This window comes from Diadema antillarum, unplaced genomic scaffold (genome assembly GCF_040938485.1).
Source record: "Diadema antillarum isolate AM-2024a unplaced genomic scaffold, OU_Dant_1.0 seq00001166_RagTag, whole genome shotgun sequence".
NCBI classification, from domain to species: Eukaryota; Metazoa; Echinodermata; class Echinoidea; order Diadematoida; family Diadematidae; genus Diadema; species Diadema antillarum.
In genome coordinates this window covers 488,336-512,765 of record NW_027271973.1, presented here as the reverse complement: position 1 = coordinate 512,765, position 24,430 = coordinate 488,336, and the positions used below count along the sequence as shown (strand labels likewise).

The 24,430-nt window shown below is 37.8% G+C and overlaps 1 protein-coding gene across 1 annotated transcript; it reads right to left on the bottom strand.

Annotated features, from left to right (window-relative positions):
- Window positions 1–9,491: 9,491 nt before the first annotated feature.
- On the bottom strand, window positions 9,492–23,716 carry LOC139744404 (uncharacterized). The gene is made up of 4 exons (XM_071654844.1): window positions 23,555–23,716; window positions 21,980–22,251; window positions 17,971–18,049; window positions 9,492–11,165 (listed from the first exon to the last, which is right to left on the bottom strand). The coding sequence occupies exons 1-4, from the start codon at window positions 23,582–23,584 to the stop codon at window positions 11,145–11,147; spliced, it is 402 nt and encodes a 133-aa protein (XP_071510945.1). The 5' UTR covers window positions 23,585–23,716; the 3' UTR covers window positions 9,492–11,144.
- Between the last annotated feature and the right edge of the window lie 714 nt (window positions 23,717–24,430).

Here is a 24,430-nt window from a genome sequence, read left to right as displayed (position 1 = left end):
CTTCTCTATACACGAGCCTTTGGGCAATAGATAATCATCTGGGAATAGATGAATACCCTCGGGATATACGCATTGACAAGAACCAGTTTAAGCGGATGTGGATCATCGCTAGGCAACCGACTGACGATGAGAATGGAAGTACATGAATAGAGCAATAACTGGCAGGCGACTCACAAAGCCGCATCAACCGCGTCCTACGTGCAGGTGTGGGTTGCGTAATGGCATGAGACCTCTGAGCTCAAGTAAAGACGCCTCCAGCTTAGAGCTCTCTCTCCAGAGGGGATTATCCCCTCTTAAACGTTGTAGAGTGTGTGAACGAGTTCGAGCAAGGGTAAAGAAATTGGCCCAACATATCTGGTTCAATGAATCATCACTAAACACACTAATATCTTGAGCACAGTTATAGTCATCGCCAGTTCTCAATCGGTCAATGGGAAATCAGCCATGCCAAGCATTTAAAAAGTTCGGATTGAGGGGAAACACCCATAGTGCCATCAACACAACTAACGGCAACAAATTAATGAAAAGGCTAACAATTAATAAATGGAACAAAAATCTTCACTCGACAATCTCATCTGTCCTCCTTTAATTATATCATCACCCAGGGCTACCAACTTCTATATTGAATTGAGGAAGATTCAAAAGAGTTATCAGGGAGACGCTTTTGTGTCAGACCTACGTGCATCTCTATGGGAAAATAAGATATATATAGCGCAAATCAGAGAGACTTTCTATATTTTCCTGTATGGACGTAACGGGACATGACAAGGTATTTCAGATTTCAGGGAAGCCTCTAGTAGAATCAGAGAGACTATATAGGCGGCTCTGTATCACCGTGTTACAGTGATTTGAAAACAACAACAAAAACAACAACAAAAACAACAACAACAACAACAGCAACAACAACTAACAACTTAATCACCATAATGTTATCCTGATGATTTCACATCAGTTTAAAAATACAAGTGTGACACTTTAACTAATTAACTACACCTTTAGCCCAAATTCTGGGAGAGCTCTGGAATTCGAAACTTCTTTCATTCCACGAAGAATGTTATTACTATATAGATAAAGAAAAGAATACTACAATTTGAAATTTACGCAATTCTATTTGATTGCTCATCTCGAATACGCTTGACTGTATGCGTCTAAACCTATCAGTTATAGATGGCCGGATTCCTGATGGCGGTTCTGGGCCAGATTATTAGAAATTAGAGTGTGCCAACATTGTACATTTTTTTTATTAGAAAGCTTGCAGTCTAAGAAAAAAATAATGTTAAAATTAGGAAATTGATAAAAGATGACTTTATCACGTTTTCGTGGTGACTATATAGGATACAAGATAATCAGGGAAAATATACTCACATGCTTTTTTTCCTTAAAAATTTTATTTTTGTCCCTTGTTTGTATACTCATAAAGTTATTGTCTTTTTCTATAGTCTTCTGTGTCTGTGTAGTGTCTATATGTTAACGTCAGCGTCTGTAACCGCGTGTGTCTGCATGATGTGTCTGTGTATGTCAGTGTCATTGAAATCTGTGTCTCTTTGAACTCGCTTTCTCTGTCTACTCAAATCTGCGCATACATGGAAAGGATTTGTACACACATGCACGCGTCCGAAGGCACGAGCGCTTCCTATTCAAACCATCTCATTTTCACACATTAGTTCATACATTTACTTGTCGAAACACAATCGAATTTACAGAAAATACAGAAACGTTGGATTTTAAAAAGCAGGTCGAATAGACGCCACTATAGATATCTAGCAAATTAAACTTTTGGAGGCAGAGAGTAACCAAAAAAAAAAAAAAAAAAAAAAAAACCCTCCACCTAAACTAAACAGAAACAAACAAAACAAAACAAATGAAAATATCCTCCATTTGCGAATGTAGAGAGTAAAATGTTTTTGTATGTCATGTGTATCAATACTCTTAGCGCCTTTCATCATAACTACTCTGTCCAATCAAGAATCATTTTTTCCACCTTTACAGCTTTGTCTCTCTCAACCGTGGTGGAGGGGAATGGCGCCCGGCGCCCATCAGTAGGCCAGCAGGGTGAAGCCAATCACATGCTCCGAAACGGGTATTTGATGACAATTATATTACGTTTGCAATTTTATATATATATTGGGGGGGGGGTGGTGGTGGGGTGGGGGGGGGGCTCATGGCTTCTAGAACAATGCCAACTAGTAGGATATCGATAAAAAAAAAGGGGCGGATCTAGGAATTCCGTAAAGGGAGGCGCCTTTACAAAATTAAAAAGAGGGGGCGCACGCTCCCCCCCCCCCCATTTTTTTTCTTTTGTTTTGATAAAGAATAAAGAGGGGGCGCGCACCCGATGCGCCCCCTCCGGATCCGTACTGCATATATTTATTTTTGGAATGCTTTTAAGTGTGTTTGTTCCCCAACTCAGAACATGGTATAGCTGAAAAATTTATGACGCAAAAGGTGATGAAATCGACTTTTTCATCGAATGGACAGCGTCCAAGCTTTGAAGTAAATGTCTATTATTTGTATAAATTTTTGTTTTTAAATCACACAACGCATAGATTAACTGGTCTAAAGTTCACGGAAAGTTCGTTATCACCTGAAAAATTTTCATTCGTGAAAGTGAAAAGCTAATACTGGATTCAGCCAGTCAAAATTAGGTATTGCTTAGACTCCTCTTTGATTTCCATTGTTTATTATATAAATTTGTATAAGTACGTGTATAATGCTAAGATGCCGTAGCTTCACGTTGATACTTGATTCAGCTGCCACCTATGACCACTTTTCAATGTAGAGTCAGTGTATCAAGGGATGTGGGAAGAGGCCCGACTTCTAATAAACAAACACAAAACAAAACAAAACAAAACACAAAACAAAACAAAACAACACAACACAAAACAAAAACTCTGCCGTAAGAGGGCGTCATCAAGTTTTGACTGGGAGTATAGACTGAAATCATTACGGCTCATGTCATTCGTTCTCCGTCACAAAATGTGTCAGGCTTACCTGTAAAGTGTGGTCAACTTTGTTTGGCCCGTTAGTCTTCACTGGAATCAAATTATACAGTGCTCAAATCAATGACACAAAAAAACCCAAACCCCAACAAAAGCACTGATTAATTCAGTGTTTATTTATGTCGATGTAGAGCATATTTGTCAATCAGTTTCAATGCGTCATACATCGTGTCTATCTACTAAGTAACTATCATAGTTCTGGGGTTTGCCAGTCAATTTTTCTGTTTCATTAATAAGTCTTCGACCCCCAAACTAGACGGGGGTATAAAGGTCTAGGTAGGCTCTACATTATGAAGACTTAGACCTGCATATCAATTATTCAATTCGATTTAATTCAATTTTTGTTATCCATTCGTGGGGTGGAACACCCTCGTCAGCCAAAGGCTGGTTTTCAGAGGGGTACACTCGGGTTAAAAATACAAACATAACTTTGTATTTTGTAATATAGTAAGTTATACTATGCTGGTAAAATCTAGGGCGTTGCATTTTATTTCGGACCTCTGAGCGGAGTTTGAGAAAAACAAAAATAATGATAATAAAAAAAGGAAAAATTAAAATAAAAATTTCAGGAATATAATGAAATAATTTGGTATACTTAGAAACTAAATACAAAATACACTGCATCTTTCGTGTAATCTATATGATATGATTGACACTCACCAAAGATGGCGCTATACACGAAAGGGCTCCAGAGCCTTCTTAGAAGGCTCAGAATGGCTCTGAAAGACACGATGATAAAAAGCACTCTGTAATCTCGAGATCAGAAGAATTCTGCTGCGGATTAAAAAAATGTTTCAGTTATTACACAGCTCGAGTGGATGGGAATATGGTGTAAACGCATCTTTACTTTTATGATTGTCCAAGAGTAAAAACTATTGTAAACTGATTGTGGCAGGAAGTAATTAAGCCTAAACTAATATATATGAAAGGGGAAGTGGCAGTATCGATTGGGAATCTATTTATTACGGGAATATCTCGCAAAAACTGTTGGAGTGTATGTAATAAATTCTCTTGTAATTTTAGAAGACAAGGCACTCTGCCATACTCACAAAAACTAATAGACAAATGAAAGACATGAAGAATATAAAATAGGCAACAAAGGGGGAAAACTGTATGTGTATTTGCAAAATGGGAAAAATCGGTGTGTGTGTGTGTGTGTATGTGTGTGTGTATGTGTGCGTGCGTGTGTGTGTGTGTGTGTGTGTGTGTGTGCGTGCGTGTGTGTGTGTGCGTGCGTGTGTGTGTGTGTGTGTGTGTGTGTGTGTGTGTTCGGTTCTTCAGTGTGTGTGTAGGGGGTGGGGGTCCATAGGTAAATGGTGAAGTGAGGGAGCCGTGAGAGACGCATATACCTCCCTTAGTTGCTGTAACAGTTAGAGTGAGGAAATATAATTTCATACCTTCCTTTATTTTGATTATAAGCTGTCTTGATTTGAAAAAAAGAAAGAAACAAGAGTGATATAATCTCGGAAATATTTTTTTTTTACATAATTGACTACAATAATCTGATATAGCTGGGATGTTTAGCATGCAGGAGGAAGAATACAAAATATATACATGTATTTCAAATAAAAACTCTATGAGAAACTCCCCCTGAGTATGTGATGAGGTGGGGCAATATACTCAATATATTCCTTCCTAAAAGGGGATGGCTAGTAACTGATCAGTGGGAATCGGTGGGAATGCTGGGGGATGATTGTTCCGATTCTTGTGGGATTCATTTCAGAGTACATCATATGTCTATTGTTGTGTGAAAATCATTTGCTTCAGAAGGTCTCATATTCAAGTAATGTGCAGTTTAATGGTTCCAGGCTAGCATGCCTGTACAGTGACGGGACACAAGAATTGGAACAATAGTCCGCCAGCATTTCCACTGATTCCCACTGATCAGTTACTAGCCATCCCCTTTAATCATTTTTACTTTGGATTTTGTTAAAAGTATATTACTTCTGTATAATGTGATTCTTTTAAATAGTATTGAAACAACTAATGAATTGAATGTATCTTGTATCGATGATCTCATCTATATGTTGCAGTTATTTCTGTGTTGTTTCTGTGTTCTGTGTTGTATGACATGTATTATTTTGTGTATTCTGAAGAAGTACAGAAGGAAATAAATATATCCTTTGAAACAAAATGACAATGGAAAATGAAATAATTGTTGAATGAAAAGTCAAATTTTCCTCAAATATCATTGATGCTTTCTACTGATATTTCTGCATGCACCAAATCCACATGTATCTTTGGGGTGAAATTCCCTTTAAAGACTGGTGACAAGGCTATCCACACTTGTTTTCTACCCAGACATTATGCATGCATGTATAAACACCACACAAAACACCACACACACACACACACACACACACACACACACACACACACACACACACTCTCTCTCTCTCTCTCTTTCTCTCTCTCTCTCTCTCTCTCCATACAATTTATTGGTCAAAGGTTTATTTTCATCTGGGTTTTTTTTTTTCTTTCTTTATCATCAAGTGTTGGCAATCTAATCCTATAAAAATTATCCGTTTCATAGTACTGTTTATTCTTGTTGATATTCAAATAATTTACTAAGTGATGCATTTTGTCTGTAGAGCACACTAACACTCCCCATGATATGTGGTGTGGTATTATACAATCACTAAGTAATCATTACTATAGTGAGTATTCTGATTAATGAGATGGGCAGTAAATTATGAATGAACGATTGGTCATAGAATGAAAACTAGTTGCATAAACACAAGTGACGAACTTGATGTGGGTAATTGGCATCAATTGTACAAGGTATAAAATCTATTTCCGTGGTAAACCAATGCATCATTGTACAGAGAAAGCATACTACAGTGTATAATGGCATTGTGTGTAAATATGATTATGTGAATATGGACTTGGTAACCTCACAGTGTGATATCCAAATCTCTGTAATGAGATTTTCCAGATCGCACGACTTGCGTGTTCAAACTTTGTGCGTGTACTTGAACAATACTTTGGACTTTGGTCTCTCTCTCTCTCTTTATCCCACCACTCCCTGTCTAAGAAAGACCTCCTGGAGACAGCTACATTGTATAATAATTTCACGACTGTTGATCCATTTCTAGACTATTGTACCTATAAACAAATCCCATGTGTACTGATGCATCTGTTATTGAAAAATATTTTGAGGTCAAAGCATTGCGGTGAAATAAGAACATAATACAAAACACATACATTTCCATGTTTCTCTCGGTCTCTCTTTCAGTACATTTCTATTGCCTACATTGTATTTTATATTGAATTCCTTAAATACTTTTTGTCTCTCTATTATGAAGATATCAAATACCACGAACCTTCAGGGCCCCATTTCATAAAGAGTTGATATGATAGCAACTCTTACTGGAATGTCAATTGTCTTGGTAATGACAAGAATCCAGCTTCCTGATTGGCTGTTGCTATGGGAAATTGCCATTCTAGCAAGAGTTGCTATCCTAACATCTTTTATGAAATGGGGTCCAGATTGTATTCACTACATGTACATTGTAACAGATTCTGGTACAAACCGACCATACATTTGCACATTACATATAATATACATGTAAACATAAGTGGTCATGAATTGTGCATGCAATATACGGCCTAAAAAAGGAAATGGTTGCATTAGGAAAAACTACCAGTTCTAAAGCAAGCGTGTTCAAATTTAGTTATTTCCCCCCCCCCCCCAAAAAAAAAAAAAAAGACACACACACACACACACACACAAACAAACAAACTAATAGTAGAAACTACATGAAGTTTCATGAAGTTGTAGCACTTAGGTCCCTCTGGAAAAAAAAATGGACAGAGAGAAAAACAAAATAAGTACAAGTGTACAATGCACAGATTGTACATTACACACACAGGTACAGACATACACATCCTCTTCAGTCATGAGGACAGAATAATGACATAACATTATAAACGATTCTAGACGAGTTTAGAGATATTTATTTGTAATTCTTACATTACAGATTTCAAACACGATCGTTCATAAATCTATTCATTGTTCAGAGTCATTCCTGAATTATACAAAAACAAAAAAAAACATCATTAGCAATGAAATGCACAATAATTTTCAGGTGAGCTTCACTTAAGTTTTGTCATCGGCTTTTGATTCTATTTTAGATGTTACTATTAGTTGGTAAAACTACACATACACATACTATCTATTTTCAGTGATTATTCACGAAAGGCAAGACAATATTCTACTTCAATATTACACAGTACAAACTTTAATCATACAAGCATTGCTGTTGTAAATAAAGCTGAACCATGTTTTTGTTTGCTATGTTTATATTCTATTCTCAGGAGGGTGTCAAGACTGTGTCTCAATGACACCAAGAGCTGCCAAAATTACATGATCTTTTATTTTGTTCTCCAACTACAATAATGTGGGTACATCGAGGTAAAGATAAGAACTGAGAATATGAAGCTACAAACTCATACAACACTATGCCACCTGAATGCTCCAGGGAGAACATTTTGCATTCAATCTTGCCGGTGTTATAGTGATAGTACACAGCTGACACCTGAATGGGGCAACATTTACTGAGATAAGAACAATAATAGTAAAAAAAAAACCTGTAAAAGACGATAATGCATTACCAAGTCCTGCTGTTACTTCAAGTTTCATGATCCTACACAATTTCATTTTTTTTTCAGAAATATACATGTGTTGCAAGATTTAGTAAAAAATGAACAAACTGTCTATATTGACATGTACATTTTGTACATGATATGTACAGCGGAAAAATTATTGTTCGTTTTCTTTGACCTCCTTTTTTCCCTGAATACTCTGCTGTTGATGCCTTGTGCATGAATAGATGAACTTCTTGGGAGAATTTTCATGGGATTGATCAACAATTATCTAATTTGACAAATGAGATCGAGAATAACTTGGTTTGTAGACGCATGATGAAAATATGCGTACTATGACTCCAAAATCAAGTTACTTCACCAGTTTCACCACACAGCCTCTTTTGGTAGTAAAAATTCTTGCAAGATTAAGTCCCTGATACTCTACCACAAACTGATCAGTTATGAATTCACTACATTATCTGTTTGCCACAGCTGTGGCAACAGAATTTTTCATCTTCTCATAGGGTACGGGTATTTGATGACAAAAAGGGAAATCATATAAGCAATGGCGTCATTATCCATGATCAAGCTAAACAAGCATTAGTTTCACTTCCTCTTAATCCATTGCACAAATTGCGAATGGTCATGAGTTTGCAGCCCATTTGTTCCTAAGAATCTATCAAAAGACAGGGTACAGTAAGTACTGCAACACACAGACTACGGACTGTAGATGAACATCATTGGCAAATAATCTTCTATAAATCACACAGCATACATTCAGTTTGTGCAAAATACAAACAACAATATGATCAAATCTGGACTGAAGTCCCTGAATTTCTTCACATTATCATTACCATATTTGTTGCTAAAGCAAAGTATCTTAATATTAAATCTCACATTTGAAAAAAATATATATTTACTTAATGTAAAAACATCTCTACTTTGTCCATATCACAATACATGCTGTAGTACATGTGGTCTAGCACTGTATGCATCATTATCACACAGTCTAGGTGAGTAGGGTTTGTTTTCTTCATTCATTGCATAAGAGTGTTAAGATCTGGCTCAAGGAATGAAAAATAATGATACTAATGAAAAGAAAGAAAAAGTTCCATAACCTTCACTGAGGAATTAAAGGCCTTTACTGAAAGACTTTGGCATAACATACCAATAGGAGGACCTTATGAGACAAGCTTAGCATTTACACGGACTAGACAAAGACTTTGAATCATTCTTGAACATTACCTCTTCAAACAGTTCCCATATCCAAATGTAATATGACTTTGAAGCAATACTGTAAAAGTGGACATTTTCGCGGTGTTGAAATTTTCGCGCATTTCGCGCATCCACAAAGTAGCGCGAAAATAAAAGCACGCGAATATTTTTGCTTGCCATATGTTCCTGTGCGTGATGTCTTGATTCCGCGGAATTAAAAACACGCGAAACTCTTACCCGGCCAAGCGCGAAAATTAGTTGCGCGAAAATATCCACTTAAACAGTACATAATCTTCTTTCACAAAGCATACCTTAGTTTGCATCATACGCACAGAATCCATCTTTGGTTCTTGACTTTGGTTTAATTACCTTACAATGGACTGCTGCTATGTCACAAAAAAAATCATTCTTATCTGATGTGATTGTATAGATGAATGCTATTTCCAGTTGTTCAAAACTATAACCATCTTTCTTGCCCTTCAAAAGTGCATAAAGCACGGAATGTGACATAACATTCTACTTCTTGATATACACATATAGAAAAGTAGATATAAAATGCAATCAACTGGTAGCTTTTGCAGGGCTTTATCCTAAAATGCAAATTTAATGCATAAACATGAGTTCACTGGTATCCTGATTCTGACAGTCAAACAAACAGAAGTTACTAATGTAGGTGGGGGGGGGGGGGGGGGGGGGGGGATAAAACTGGACAGAGAAATCTTCATACGGCAAAATGAAATACATGTATTGAAGACTTGGTAGCTTGAGGCTCTGCACTGTGATAGGCAATGAAGCTATCTCTGTACACTGATGTTTAGGTTCCTTTAATACCAGCATTTCAACAGACACTGATGGCTGTATACACATACATGGTACATTTATGTATGTGTCCTTAGACAGGATACAGTGCACTCCCTCTATAACCGTTATAACAAAATTCCACTTACAACAAAGTAAAAATTCAGGCCGCAACATCATCCGCTCTATGGTTTTTACTGTTTTTTTTTTTTGTTCAGTTATATGAAATTTTGATATAACGAAAGAAAACTGCTGGTCATAAAGACTTCGCTATATATATCAGGAGTCCACTGTACTATACAAATTGCTTGTGCTATCTGTTCATGTGCCCTACAATGCACAAAAATGCTGAAAACAGAGAAACCACACTTGAGATGAAAGCCTACCTAAGTCTCCGCTATTGCCATGTTATCAAATTACTCTGCATTTTCACTGAACTACCAGGAACTTTTTTACTGTCATATCATGCAGAAATACCAATGATTGACAAGTGAGTGTAATCAAGAGTTTCTCTAAGTGTCTATGACATAGCAAAGAGATATTGTAGAGTGCCTCATTAAGTGAAATCATGAAGCTGGTAAAATGATATATGAAACCTCAACAGAATGCTTTCCTGGTTTACATTTCATCACATGTTCGAAAAGATTCCGGTTTGCTAAGAATGGTATTCGCATTTATTCCACAGAACACTGAGAATAATGCAGAGCAGAATGTTCCCCGTTGTCAGGGTTAAGCCTCAGTTCACTATTAAACATGTGTATCCTTCAGCCTCCAATTTGTTCTTGCTTGAAAATATTTGCCTTCTAACCCAAATACACACAACATCTTAGTTCTAGACAACATTTCTTCTCTATCATCAGAAGTACTGTTCCAAGGCCTTCCTTCACATGCCTTTATCATACAATACATATCATCAAAAGCAGCCTCTTCACGCTATCATATTTCACTTCAGCAGGGTTCAGTTGTACAGCCGACTCATTTGGACACACAAAGTAAAAACAAGCAAAGACATCATTTCAGTGTGTGTCAAAAAAAATTAAATTAAACAAAAACAAAACAAAACATTTAGCACTCTTTATATGTAGCAATAGCTTTTCAGCTTTTTCGTCACCAAGTTGGTTTATCAGACTCTCAATTGTCATTAACACCATAAATTTTCATTCTAAAACTGACATCAACTGCAACAAAATCTTAACTGCATAGTGCGATATACAGCAGAAATATTTATACTCCTTCAATGCAAAATCTCCTGTTTCACTTTGAAGGAAATCTACCATTAGTAGTGTCACTTCGCTGCAAGGGTTTCCTAAAACATCAGAGAGTATTGCAATAAATTCAGAGAGAAGAGTTCAAGTTACTCAAGTTAGAGCACAAATTGAATCTAAACAAAAGAGAGTCATACAGTATACGACACACCTGGGTAAATGGAATATATGTCTGTTAGACCCAAGAACATATAAGAGTTGTAAGGCTTGTACAGTACTCAAGGTCCTTCCAATAGTTTGTCACCTGTCTGTCTCTTTGTCACGGCGTGAATCTCCCACTTTATGCCCCCTCGGTGATGCACTGTATGAGAAGAGATCACAGGGGAAAAATACATAATCATGTCATATCAGGGGCTGCTGAACATTTTTCAAAGTGGAGAGACTGTGGACCCAGGGGTGGGCAAGGATTACAGACGTTCCAAAAAGCCCCTACAGGTTCCACACCCCCTTGATACTGTATAAGCTCAGTTAGCTGTTATTTTCGTGAGGGTTCAATTTTTGCGACTTTCGCGAATCACAATTGGATCGTGAATATAACAGCATGCGAAAATGTTGCCATGCGGGAGGGTAATGATGCATTTACGTTAGCGTCGGAGTCAATTCACAAAAACAATGTCTCGCGAAAATGTCTGCGACCTTGTCATTCGCAAAAATATCTGTACACGAAAATAAAAGCTTATACAGTATTATGTGTTTTAACAAAGCTATGTTCATATGGAATAAGGGGTTTACCCCTACAATGGTTTTCTAATTACTTGTTAAATAGAAAACAATATGTGGTGGTTGATGGTGTCGAATCCATGCAATGAGAGGTAAACATCGGTGTACCTCATGGCTCTGTGCTGGGGCCACTGTTATTTTTAGTATATGTTAATGATATTGTAAATTGTTCAGAAATATTGAAATTTTCTCTTTTTGCTGATGACACTGTAGTATCATACTCTCACAGAAATGTAAACACACTTATATTTACCCTGAATAATGAATTACAAATGTTGAATGAATGGTTTAAATGTAATAAGTTATTTTCGAATTTTACAAAAACAAAATATGTTTTATTTCATTCTAAGAGAAAGAAAATTTCTGTAAATTCTGATTTGATTAAGATTGAAAATGTAATCATTGAAATAACTCAAATTATAAAATAAATTTTCTAGGTATTTCTATTCATGAATCTCTTGAGTGGAAACACCACTTAGAAAATATATCTTCGAGAACATCAAAATGTGTTGGAGTGTTATCTAAATTGGTAGATTTTGAACCTAGAAAAATTTTACTTTATATATACAATGCAATAATATTACCACATTTTAACTATTGTAATGAAATATGGGGTAAGACACATTAAACTCATTTTGAGAAATTATATGTTACAAAAGCGTGCGATAAGATTGATTTCTAAGACCAATTCTCCCAGTTCAAGTTTATCAATCTTTGTCAAGTTAAAAATTCTACCCATTCATGAACTTGTTCGATTTAATATATTAGTGTTTATGTTTAAGTATCATAAAGGTATTCTCCCAATTTTGTTTCATGATATGTTTCAATGTAATTTGTGTTTTCATGATTATTCTACTCGGGAAAGATATAGCCTGAGAATGCCATTAGCCCATTTAACAGTTAGAACCCATTTAATTCGTTTTAAAGGTGTAAATGAATGGAATTCAATTAGTCCAGATTTCAAGTCCAGCACTACACTTTCTCGCTTCAGAACATTATTCAAACAACATACTTTTAAGTAACTGTTATCCATGTCTGAGTAGACTGCTTGCTACCAAATTTCTTCTACTGTTCACTTCTTTGATCCTGACAAATTGCTACTGAATGAGTGTGTTGGGTGTGTGCTGCATGCATGTGTGCAAGTGATAAGAATGTGGTATGTGTGTGCATAGTGTAGGGCTGATAAGTTGTTTTTTTTTGTGTGTGTTGTTTTTTTTTTTCATTTTCATTTTTGCACAATATGCCATTTAGCAACTGTATTTTGTATCATTTTGTTTTGGGCCCCAACAACAAGCACCAGATGCTTCAAAGGGGTCACGGCATTAATTTCCATAATATGTGCATGTATGTTTATACACATTGCTTTTGTTTTTATTGTGTACATAATGTATTTTTGATTTATTTTGTGCTGAATAAATTGAATTGAATTGAATTTAATTGTATTCAGCATACACTCTCTGCCTTTATATTTTGTCTGATCTTGAATTAGTTATAAATATCACAGGTTTAACAGCATTTTTAAGCTGTAAATCCTGCAATTGCTTTGTACAAAATATATCATGTTAGTTTATTCTGATAAAACCAATTTTCCAAATGTGAGTTTCAGAGCTACCAAGTCTCATGCATTCTGAGTGAGACTCACGCATTTATGATCAGTCTCACGATCTCACGCATGGCACCCATTTTTCTCACGCATCGAGACATACGTGTAAAGCTCAAAGGATTATGTGATAGTTGCAATTGAAGGTATATTTTCCTTCTGGCTTTCAAAATAAGTAAAAAACAGTCACGTATGCACCAGATCACACTCATCAACCCTCCTACAGTACCTATAATATACATACAGTGGAAATTCAGTATAACCAGGCGCGGCGATACGGTGTAATTAACTCACCAAAAGCACATGACCTCGAAGCCTCATTTGCATAAAGTAAACAGCTTGTGTACGCAAAACCGCTGGGGAAGTGTTGCAGGAAAATCGCGATATCTCACCTCAGAAACCATCAAATGATTAAATCTATACAGCAAACTGAAAGTGGGGGGGGGGGGGCATTTCAGACTTCTGGTGCCACTTCCGGGTTTCATCAGCTAACAAATTAAACAAAAACAAAAACAAAAAGGTCTTTGGGTCTGTAGGGTGCCCACTTCCGGTTTTCTTCAGCTGACAAGCAAAGAAGAAGCAGAAAAAAAAAAAAGGGTCTTCAGCACAAAAACAAAGCCTTACGTTACAGCTGTAGACCGCGCCCTACTTCAAGGTTTCTATCTATCACCTGCCCTGTTAGAAGTCAATAAACAATAACCAACAAAGGAAAAAAATTCATTGGGACCAGAGCAATTATTTTATTATATCAGTTTATTGTTACATCTGTATATCAGATCTTTTTATATTGAGTTTCCACTGTACTTCTTACATTTAGCTGCCCAAAAATTTACTTAAGCATGCCCATGTCTTGACCGAAAGATCGGTCTGTATCTGTCCGTCAAGGAATGTTCCGCGGAGACTGCGTCTGGCTTCACGGATCCCCTCCGTATACAGACCGAAGTCAATGATGCCAGCTACTGTGTGGCAGTAGCGCACAGATAAAACGTTACTATAAACCAAATTACAGGCAGCTTTTTTACATTCAAACAAGTTTTACATGATATGACACATTATGCAGCAATATTTGGGGTTAATTTCTCACAGTTTGCAATCGAAATACTCACAGTAACGCGGTTATAATGCAGAAATTTTATCCATATCGCAACATCGCCGTTCGCAAGCTGTAAGTCGCCATTTTGAATCTGTAAACCAATCACATGCGAGGTACTTTAGTAAGTAAAAAAAACACGTAGAAACTACCTCGCATGTGATTGGCTAGTAGATTCATACTGTATGTTTCTGCAGTTTGAACGTGACGACGCGACGGGCTGGTTGATGTGTGTTTTGCGTTGAAAATTCGACCGAAATATTGGATTATTCATTAATCTGGTGAGAGTAGTCTATTCTTGAATAGTTGATTTAACTATTCAAGCTTAAATTTGCCGACCTAGGGCCGTGAATTAGACGCAATCGAGAAGGGTGAGGTACCTCACCCAATTTTCCATAGAGACAGTGGTTAAGAACATCCACACAGCAATGGGTACTACAACCTTCCGTCTGTCTACGGAGGACGACGTTAATGGCAAAATACAAAAGAGTCCTCCGGACAGACGGATCTTTCTGTCTAGCCCATGTCATACGCACTGCACTATAGACAGACTTTTATGTATTGACACAATTTACTGTGATTTGAATATACTGTAATCCTTTTGGCCTCTCCACCCCATCCAACCCATGCACAATTACGAGGAGCAAAGATGGCAGCACTACGACACTACAGATGCCAACACACATGCACACAAATACTTAACACACACACACAAAGATCTGTCCTTTATACAGATGAGCTTCCTCTTTGGGCAATTACTGTTGATATTATAATTGTGCCTTTAGAGGCCACTGCAACCAGCTTTCTCTTTGTGTAATTCTGTAGTGACACCACAGACCTATTGTATTCTGGGTGTTGCTGGTACATAGTAAATCATCCCTGACATTCAAAAAGATATTTGTATTGCAATTACGGATATGGGATACAATATTATGTACTGTAAGTGTAAAAGTGGATATTTTTGCGATAACAATTTTTTACACTCTACCAAGTAAGATGAGTTTTGCATGTTTTCAGACTTCTATGATTACGTTTTTGCTTTGTTTTATTTTTGGTTTACAAAACTATGTAAGCACCGACACCTTTGTAGCTAATGAGATTGCTCATAGCAAATGTTATTTTGTAACCTTATGAGCACATGACTGCGTAAGTCACATTGTGTAGTAAGTTGACCAATTTCCTACACAGGCATGTCAGTTTATGTGAGATTTACTGTGTACCTTTACTCATGTGAACAATAGAAAAGTTTTTGTTTTTTTTTTTCATTACCACACACAGATTACCACAGGTACACACACAGACATGTTTGTACTTGTCTGTACAATCTTCAATCTTTGAATGAAGGAAAGGAATTATTTTAGAAAATGAATTTTAGCCTGTGAGTGCTGTCTAAACATAGATTAATGTACGACATCAACAAACATCCAATACAAATGCGACTCTTCATTAGGTATATATGATGTTCATGTTTAAAGTTCACAACATACTGTAAAAGTGGTTTCTTTCGCGTACAGATACTTTTACGGTTTCCATCGGTGCCGACTTTTTCGTGTGTGTTTAAATTCGCGGTCGGCAAAATCTGTGAATTCACAGTCAGCAAAAACTGTTCTATTTTGCATATAATGAAAACCCAAGCTATAATCCAATTATTCTTTTATTTATTAAATAGAAATTAAAATCAAATGCAGGCTTACCTGAAATCCCGTTTCTCGAGTACAACATGCTTGTACACTACATTGCGCGGTATCGCTGTGTGTGTGTTGACCATCAATACACTCAATGCGCGGAATCTTCTTGTGTGCATGTGCGCAATAGCGTTGTAACAATTTGCGGCGATTTCAAGACATTTCCTTGCGTGGTTAATTTCGTGTGACTTTTCAAAACATTTTCGCGTGATGTTAAATTCGCAATTCAACCTCAAAATGCGAAAAGCGCAAAAATAAAACCACTGCGAAAGAAACCACTTTTACAGTACTTCAAGGCACTGTATTACCAGTAAAAACATAAAATTCAGTGATTACTCCTGAGACAAAGACTACCAGGCAGACTTTGTGCCTGATTGTTACAGACTACAAGCAGCAATCGCTCAGTATTAAAGTTTTTGAAAGGGAATGAAGCTGGGAATCCCCATCAGATCAGTTCAGCTGGAGCCATGACTTCTACTTTAATACACTGTATAATAGCTTTTATTCATGGTGCTATTGTGGGCTAATTTCAGGGTGCAAGGTCCACTTGAAGCTTTCAACAATCTTTTGAAACTACAGCCACTATGGGTACAGTACCTCTGTATGAGAGTACATCATTGTTGTGAACGAAAGTATGTAAGCCTAATATTTATTCTAATCTTGCTGCTCTGCTTCTATACTCTAGATAGGGGCACATATAACAACAGAAATGAGCAATTTCGGCTGGGATGCCTTTCCTCTAGCAATCACTATCCTATTGTATAGGCTACATATTTTGAGGGTATAAAAGATTTTGGAAATTTAGACTTCTAACACAATTTTGAGAGAGGTGGGGTTCACGACTGAGAATCGCATTGACAGTTCCTAATAAGAATGAAGTGTCATCTCCTATTAAACAAGAGAAATGTTAGAAAAATAACATTGGAGACGATTTGCAAAGCATATTTTTGTGAATTGTTAATTTCTCGCCTCTTGGTCAACTAGTGAAATAAAAAAAAAATAAAAACACCACAAAATTTACTGTGCTTACTGTATAAATATGTCATAAGTATGTTTGTATATGGCTCTTCTTGATACTTGACGAGAAAGTCACATGACAACTCTTGCTGGGATGGTGCCAAGTCAAGTGTCTTGGAAGAGTGCCATGAGTTGGTGTACAGTATACTGAGCAAAATTTTTTTTTTGCAACTGATTTGACAAATTGCCCTGCATTGACTGTAAATAAGCACTGAATTGATTAGTGTTTTAGTAGTAGCCATGATAAAAGAAATCATAGGCATACGTTCTCGAGCAGGATTCAAAGCTACAACCCTCTGATCTCCGGAAAGGCGTCATCTCCACTAGACCACCGAGCTTCCGACCGACAGCAAGTGCTGGTTCTAATCCTTAAAGCATGCAGCAGGGACTGCATAATTATTCAAATTCATGAAATTCTTCCATCACGATGTTTTTGTTGCAACTGATTGACAAATTGCCCTACATCGATATAAACACAGAAGAATTTTCATGAAATTGAGCAAAAGTCTTTAATAGACTTTGCATGGGTGCTACGAAAATTGAACTCCACTGACTGAAGGATGTACATGTAGGAGCAAACATGAGGATGCATGGCTCTCAATGCTGATACAGCTGCCTCCTCAAAAGTATCAATTCCTGTAGTAATTTCAGCATTTTATTTACTTACATTTTGATGAAACTTGTTGACCTCTGCCACTGACAATGGACTGACCTTAAAATCAAAGGAAGCATCAATTCATTCATACACCGCATACTGTACCTCGCAATTCTCCTGAATTCACAAGTATGCTTTTCATCTAACTTTGGGATTAAATTCTTCCTTAATCTGCAGACTGACCGCACTATACAGGAAGAGTCGAATTATTGAAAAGTATGAATGATTTACTTTGCAGCTGAAGGCGTTTCCATGCTTCCCTAGCCTACGAGGATTTGAAATAAAAAACCCCACAAAACCATAACAACAATGACTTCTTATGATATTATACCAACTTACCAGACAAATCCAGACAAAAATCCAGGGCCAGAAAAGTAGGGATATGATGCAGTGAAGCAGATGGTTGACTCCAGGTTGTCTAAGGCACAGAAAAAAAGGGAGAGGGGAGGGAAGAAAACTTGATGATTGATATCATGAGACACTGTCACCTAACACATCAACAAACACACCAACGAGAGCTTTGAATACACTGTTAGTGTGAAACTTAAACATTTTAGCGTGCTGCAAGGAAGAAAAGAGAGTTTGATATTCTTTGATATGGCATGTTAACATTGCAAACTGCACACTATGAGTTTCTAGGGGTTCATGACCCAATCAAGGGCCTTTGAAGTACTCTAGAACTCTAGATGCATTCTGGTGCCATCTATAGTCTTTCTCTAAAATCACTCATCCAGCCTCCAGTATATTTGTGGACACATTTCACTCATTAGAAAATACCTCATCATTTTATCAATTTTGCCATGATGCTATAGAACATTGCATTCTCCTCTGAAAGAATATTATGCAAAACATTTAACATGTTGCTGTGAAAGGCTGAAGTGCCTTGTGGACAACTCTGCATTCATATTCAGAGGGAACATTATAAAGTGCACTTCTGCACAGTTAAAATGAAATACTTGTTACAGCGGGATAAGAATTCATGTCTAAAAGCTATGATCTATTTCTTCATATGCTTTACTGTTCAGTTATTACAAAATCTTGATACAACAAAAGAAAATCACCGGTCCTTATAACAGGAGTGTACATGCCACTATGTGGCAATCCAAAAGCTTATTGTAGGAGTACACCTGTACATGTAATCCTTACAGAAGAATGAATTGGTGAATGAAAGCCACAACTGAAGAAAAGGAACCGTCAATGAAATATGTGCACGCATCAGTGAGCTCATCACACACTTGAGCCCATGTAGGGAAAAATGAGAAGTGGAGATTTTCCATTCCATTTGATTTCAAAGGAAAGAAAAAGAATAATGGATCTAAAATAATCAAAACCTACGCAATTTCAACCTTGATGCAACTCCTGCTAGCGTTTCCAAATGGAATATCATTACCTACAATGTAACTATACCTTCATAAAATGCATGAATAGTACCTACATGTAGATACAAAATACAGTTAGCACTGCTAGCTCAACATTGCACAGGTCGATCCAATCAAAAAGTCTTTATTGTTGCTGGGGCAACAAGACCTCGTACCGGGTACTTACAAAATGTCAAATGTTCAGGAGGGCAAAACAACATGGCATGACATGCTGTGGTGGCTTCATTTATGGGTTAACACATGTAGGATTTGGACAGGACGTCACTTGCCTGATTATCTGACCATTAATCCAAAAAAGTCATTTTCACCAAAATTGCAGATACAAGGTCTTGTCACCCCAGCGACGTTATATTTTTGCATGTATGCTACTTTTCTTGTAAGTTGACATCTACACTGTAGTGTACAATACTGTAGAATTTTGACAATTTCAGCTTTATTGATGCGATTTATTGGTGTCAACTGGGAAACCTGACACATTTACGAAAGCCTTTACCTTATTGTGTTCTAAAACTAACAATAAATGGTGTACATGACAAGACTGCTCTATCATCTGCAATGTGGTACAGACCAGTTCGTAATTCCACTTTGCGCATGAGCAGAAAAAGGTCATTTGAACCAACAGGCATTCTGGTTTGTAAATTCACTGAGATAAGCATCTGTGATGAGATGATTATTCACGTTCTCCTTATCGAAATGGTGCTTACTAGCACGTCCACCTGACAGCGAGAATGGTATTTCGCAATATAAAAGGAAATAGGCTGTTATTGGATTCACTACAAAACAATGAAATGGATGCCTGCTAAATTGTCAACTCATGGAGTATTCTGATCACCTGCTCTAAACGTAAGCTCATTCTTTGTTTGAACATGAATTCCATAAATTTTACGTCGGGCAAGCTTATGCATTATGCCGCTTTAGGCGTTTTCACATCAGCCCGATAAAAATCCAAGCTAGAGATATTTTTCGCGATCGCAAATTAGCGCCCTATTTCATTTCCTATTCACATCAGCCCGAACATTATCAAATAGTTCGCATTTAATCCTGCTATTTCGGAAATTTCCGGAGTTGGACTCCAGAGACTCCAACCCCAAGCACCTTCTGATCTGGAGATTCTCCCGCCTGAAACCCCCAGCAAACGGGAGAGTGCGACTTGATGTGTGCAAAGTTCCTTGTGGCCGGGGTGCAGCTCTAGGGTTCTAGACGCTATTTCATGCTATCTACGACTTATTTTTCAACATACGATGACACAAAGTAAGAAATCATTTCAAGAGGGAGAAATTAAATCTCAAGCGGGCTTTCGGCGGGAGAGTTGGAGTCTCTGGGACTCGAGAAATTTTCTCGATCAATTAGCGCGCTAATTTGTATTCACCTTTAATATCAAATAGCGCGCTATTTCGTGATCGACTTAATTCACAAGTCAGAAAATAGCGCGCTATTTCGAAACATCGGGCTGATGTGAAAACGCCTTTTGAAAATGAGTGAAGTGTCTAACCAACTGAGAAAAAAGAAAGATCATCATTTGTACCAATGTGTACATGAGCTAATTACGAACTGGCTTAAGGTGGGATTTCACGGAGCACGCGAACGATTTGCGAAGGACGCGAATGACAAAATCCAACGTTCGGAAAAGTTTTTCTCCGAATGTTTTCCGACAATGAAGCCGAAAACTATTCTTGCGCAATTTGTGCGAAGTTTTCACGACGTATGTGCGAATGTCGTGTGTATCATTGCTAAAGTACAGCATGTTACGTACACGAAGAACATGCGACGGAAATGCGAACAACGAAAAATTTTCAATAATCATGGGAGAAAATGTACCCAAGGAGAGGTGGAAGCTGTCTTGAGTTGAATTTTTTTCTTTCCTCTATTTCTCCTTTCTTTTTCTCGTCATTTTTCTATTGTGTGCTTGCCTACATTTTTTTTTCCTGGGACGTATCTCCACTAGTAAAGCATATGATCTTCTTTTTTTTTACACATAATCTTTATACTTCAAATGAAATTTCACATACTTTAGATTAATTTTAATTGTATTCTGCGATTTTTTTTTTTGTATTTCAAACATTTCTTTCTCTTTGCTAGTCTTTAATTTCTTTTGTTACTATAGTTGTTAATAATTGTTTGATGTTTAGGTGTATGCTACGATTTTTATTTGTAGAAAACGTATAGGTCATACATCCCCCAAACGTGCGCCAAACATTCGCGAGAATGTCTCAAAAGGTACGCGAACAGTTTGCGATTACGTCATAAAATGATCGCAAAAACTTCGCAGATTTCGCGTAACATACGCGAGACATTCTCCAAAGTTTCGGAGTCTGTTTGGGGTTTCACGAACATTTTGCGAACATCACGCGTGTCTTGCGAAGGTCTTACGCATATGACGAGGTTTTTAAAGACACTTTCGAGAACAATTCACGAGCAAATCACGACCACATGTGCGGAAAAGGTTCGCAGAAAATTTCAAACTTTTTTGAAATTCTCGCCGAAGTAAAAACGACATTCGCGAATAATTGACGACGCTTCCGAACCCTCACGTTCGTTTGGCGATCTTTTGCAGACCAAAATGCGAATGCTGGATTTTGCCATTCGCGTCCTTCGCAAATCGTTCGCGTGCTCCGTGAAATCCCACCCCTATTGACATGTACACCTAGAGTTATGTGTGTGATCATGTCAAATACAAGTGAGCAAGTGTTTGTGTGTGTGTGGTGTGTGTGTGTGTATGATACTCTGTGACAAGCACTGCATGATCAGCTGTTCATGGGCATGTTTACAATGTGTGTTTAACTTCTTTTTTTGTTGTTGCCATAATCAGCTTTTTGAGATGTGATACGTGCAAAACATGGTTGCATCCCAATTAACTTTCAAAAATTCTCCCTTCTAGGCCTAGACAAGACATGCAGTACTTACTTCAGCTTATATACATGTATTTGTGTGTTGTGGTCACGGAGATCAGATGGCATGGGAGGACTTACCGCTGTTGGTGGACTACGACTGTACTCTGCTGCACAGCTGGCTGAGTAACCACCACAGTACTAGGCTGTTGGGGAGCATAACCAGGCTGAGGGGCATAACCAGGCTGAGGGGGGTATCCTGGCTGGGGGGCATACCCCGGCTGCGGAGGAGGATACCCTGGTTGGGGGGCATACCCCGGCTGTGGCGGATAGGCTGGCTGTGGAGGGTAGCCCGGCTGTGCTGGTGGATAGCCTTGCTGTGGTGGTGGGTAGCCTGGCTGAGCTGCCATGCTCTATTCATTCAAGGAGGGGGGGGGGGGGGGGGGAGGATAATGGGAGGAGAAGATGATATTAGGGGACAAATGAATCTTACACTTTAGGGAATAATAGTAACATACTGTATCAAACAACCAGAATAAACTGAAAATATCTAAATTAAATCATGTAATCCAAATCAACAAATGGAATGAACAAAACTGACTTTAAACTTTAATAATTGTACAATGAATGTTGTAGATCTATAAACAAGAAAATTTCAGGCAAGCATGGATGTACTTTCATTCTGCAAACTCAGAATATCCATGTAGTATCTTTCAAAAAGGGTTAATTGATGTATAAATTACTAACCCCCCCCCCCCCCAAAAAAAAAAAAGTTATTTGGAATTAAAACAAAGTTTCTTCCAATCCTTCCAACACATGCAACAGAACAGCCCAAAATGACCATGAGTTGTACATCCCAAGATTTTCTTAATACTAGCCTTGGTAAAATGTACCTCACACTCTAGGACTAGATAGAATAATCCCATATCTCATTTTTTGTATTTTTTCTATGTATAATGTAATTGTCTGCATGTGGATTGTCCCAGGAGACATGTTGGAATGCCCTACATGTACATATTTGTAATAACACAGTGAATATCAAACTGATACATAATTAGGTTCTTTTACAAGTAATGAAGTATGACACAAAAAGAAAAAGGAGAAGACATGAAATGGAAGTTACAACAACAAGGTAGTACAACTATAGATGCAAGAGAAACCACTACTCTAGAATCTAGAGATGTAGACTCCAGACACATAGTATATATTGTACCGTAGTAGATATCTTCTCTTGTATGTGACAGTCCTTATCATACAATTGAAATAAAATCCTAACAATATCCATGACCATGGCAATATGTCACATATGCCAGGAAATTCTTATCCCCCCCCCCCCGAAAATTAAGCCTCAAAGGTAAATGAAAGCAATCATAATATACCTAAGTGTTTAAGGCTTACTGGCTCTAACATTTTGGAAGGGAACTTCAACTTCATATTATTATTATGCTGACATACGCATGGTGAGCTTCTGTATTGTCACTCATAGTCATACGACCCTGACCAGATGCCATGCCCATGCGAAGCTACATCCTAGCAGCGCTCGCCCCGCGCATAGCGATCCTACATTAAGGTACACCACATAATCCACACAATTTTATAGACGAATTTGGTGTGTTTCAATCCTCTTATTTACCGTGAAAGCAACTATAACCATCGATTCACGATTCACTATGTTAATGTTAGCACTGATTTATGCAGATCGGGTAGAGAACTTACCGGATTGTAAGGCGGCGGTTTATCGCTCATTTCGGAGATATAATTGACACGGGTAAAAGCCAATATTCCAAGTATTTATGTTGAAATCTCTACTCTAGCTAGCTAGCTCTGTGTATTCCAAAGAGGTTCTGTGTATTCAGACTGCAGACGTCCTCTCTCGCGCGTTTACCCACATGCATAGGCCCTAAATACACACTCATCTGCTGCTCGGCCGCGAGTGTTCCGTGGGGGGTGCGATATCCTGAATGTGGTGGTGGTGGTGGTGGTGGGGAAGGGGGGGGGGGGGGGGGGGAGGTAATGGTACGGTACTTTTTGTCGGATCACTGACAAACGAGTACTTATGTACTGTACTTCGCTTTGATGAGAATTCAGTGCCAGAGAAGTAGAAGTATCACAGAAGTAGACATACGAAATACGAAGTATACTAGGAGTAAGCAGAAGTGAAAGAAGAAGTATTAGAAGCAGAATCGCGAGCTGGACCGGTCTATTAATGTTCTACTTTGAGTCTACATGCGAGTTTCATGATAAACCAACCATATCCGGGAAGGGCTCTTGAGGGTCTAATAGGCACAGACAGAGAGGAAGTGGGGTCCATTCAAAGAAAATGATCGATTCTTCAATAGAATCTCTTGAGTCATTGACAGTTTCATCCTGTTGTGATCAGGGAGCTAGCTAGAGATGTGGGGGGGGGGGGATGTGACGAAAGATTTATGATGCGGCGCTAAAGCCGCCGTCTTTCTGAGCAATCTGAATTGCTTGTTAGTACATGCGTTTTGCTTGTTTATTCATTAAGTGAATGAATTCATGTAATGATAACATATGGGACCTATGTGAAAAAACAACAACACCAAGCAAACAAACAAACAAACAAACAAA

Excerpts from the sequence above, each read along its gene's own strand:
- LOC139744404 (XM_071654844.1), bottom strand. The coding sequence starts at position 23,584 with ATGAGCGATAAACCGCCGCCTTACAATCCG. Across the intron at positions 22,252-23,554 it reads AACCGCCGCCTTACAATCCG|AGCATGGCAGCTCAGCCAGG; the intron begins GTAAGTTCTCTA and ends TTGAATGAATAG. Across the intron at positions 11,166-17,970 it reads TTTTTGTCTGGATTTGTCTG|TGCATCACCGAGGGGGCATA; the intron begins GTAAGTTGGTAT and ends CTTCTCATACAG.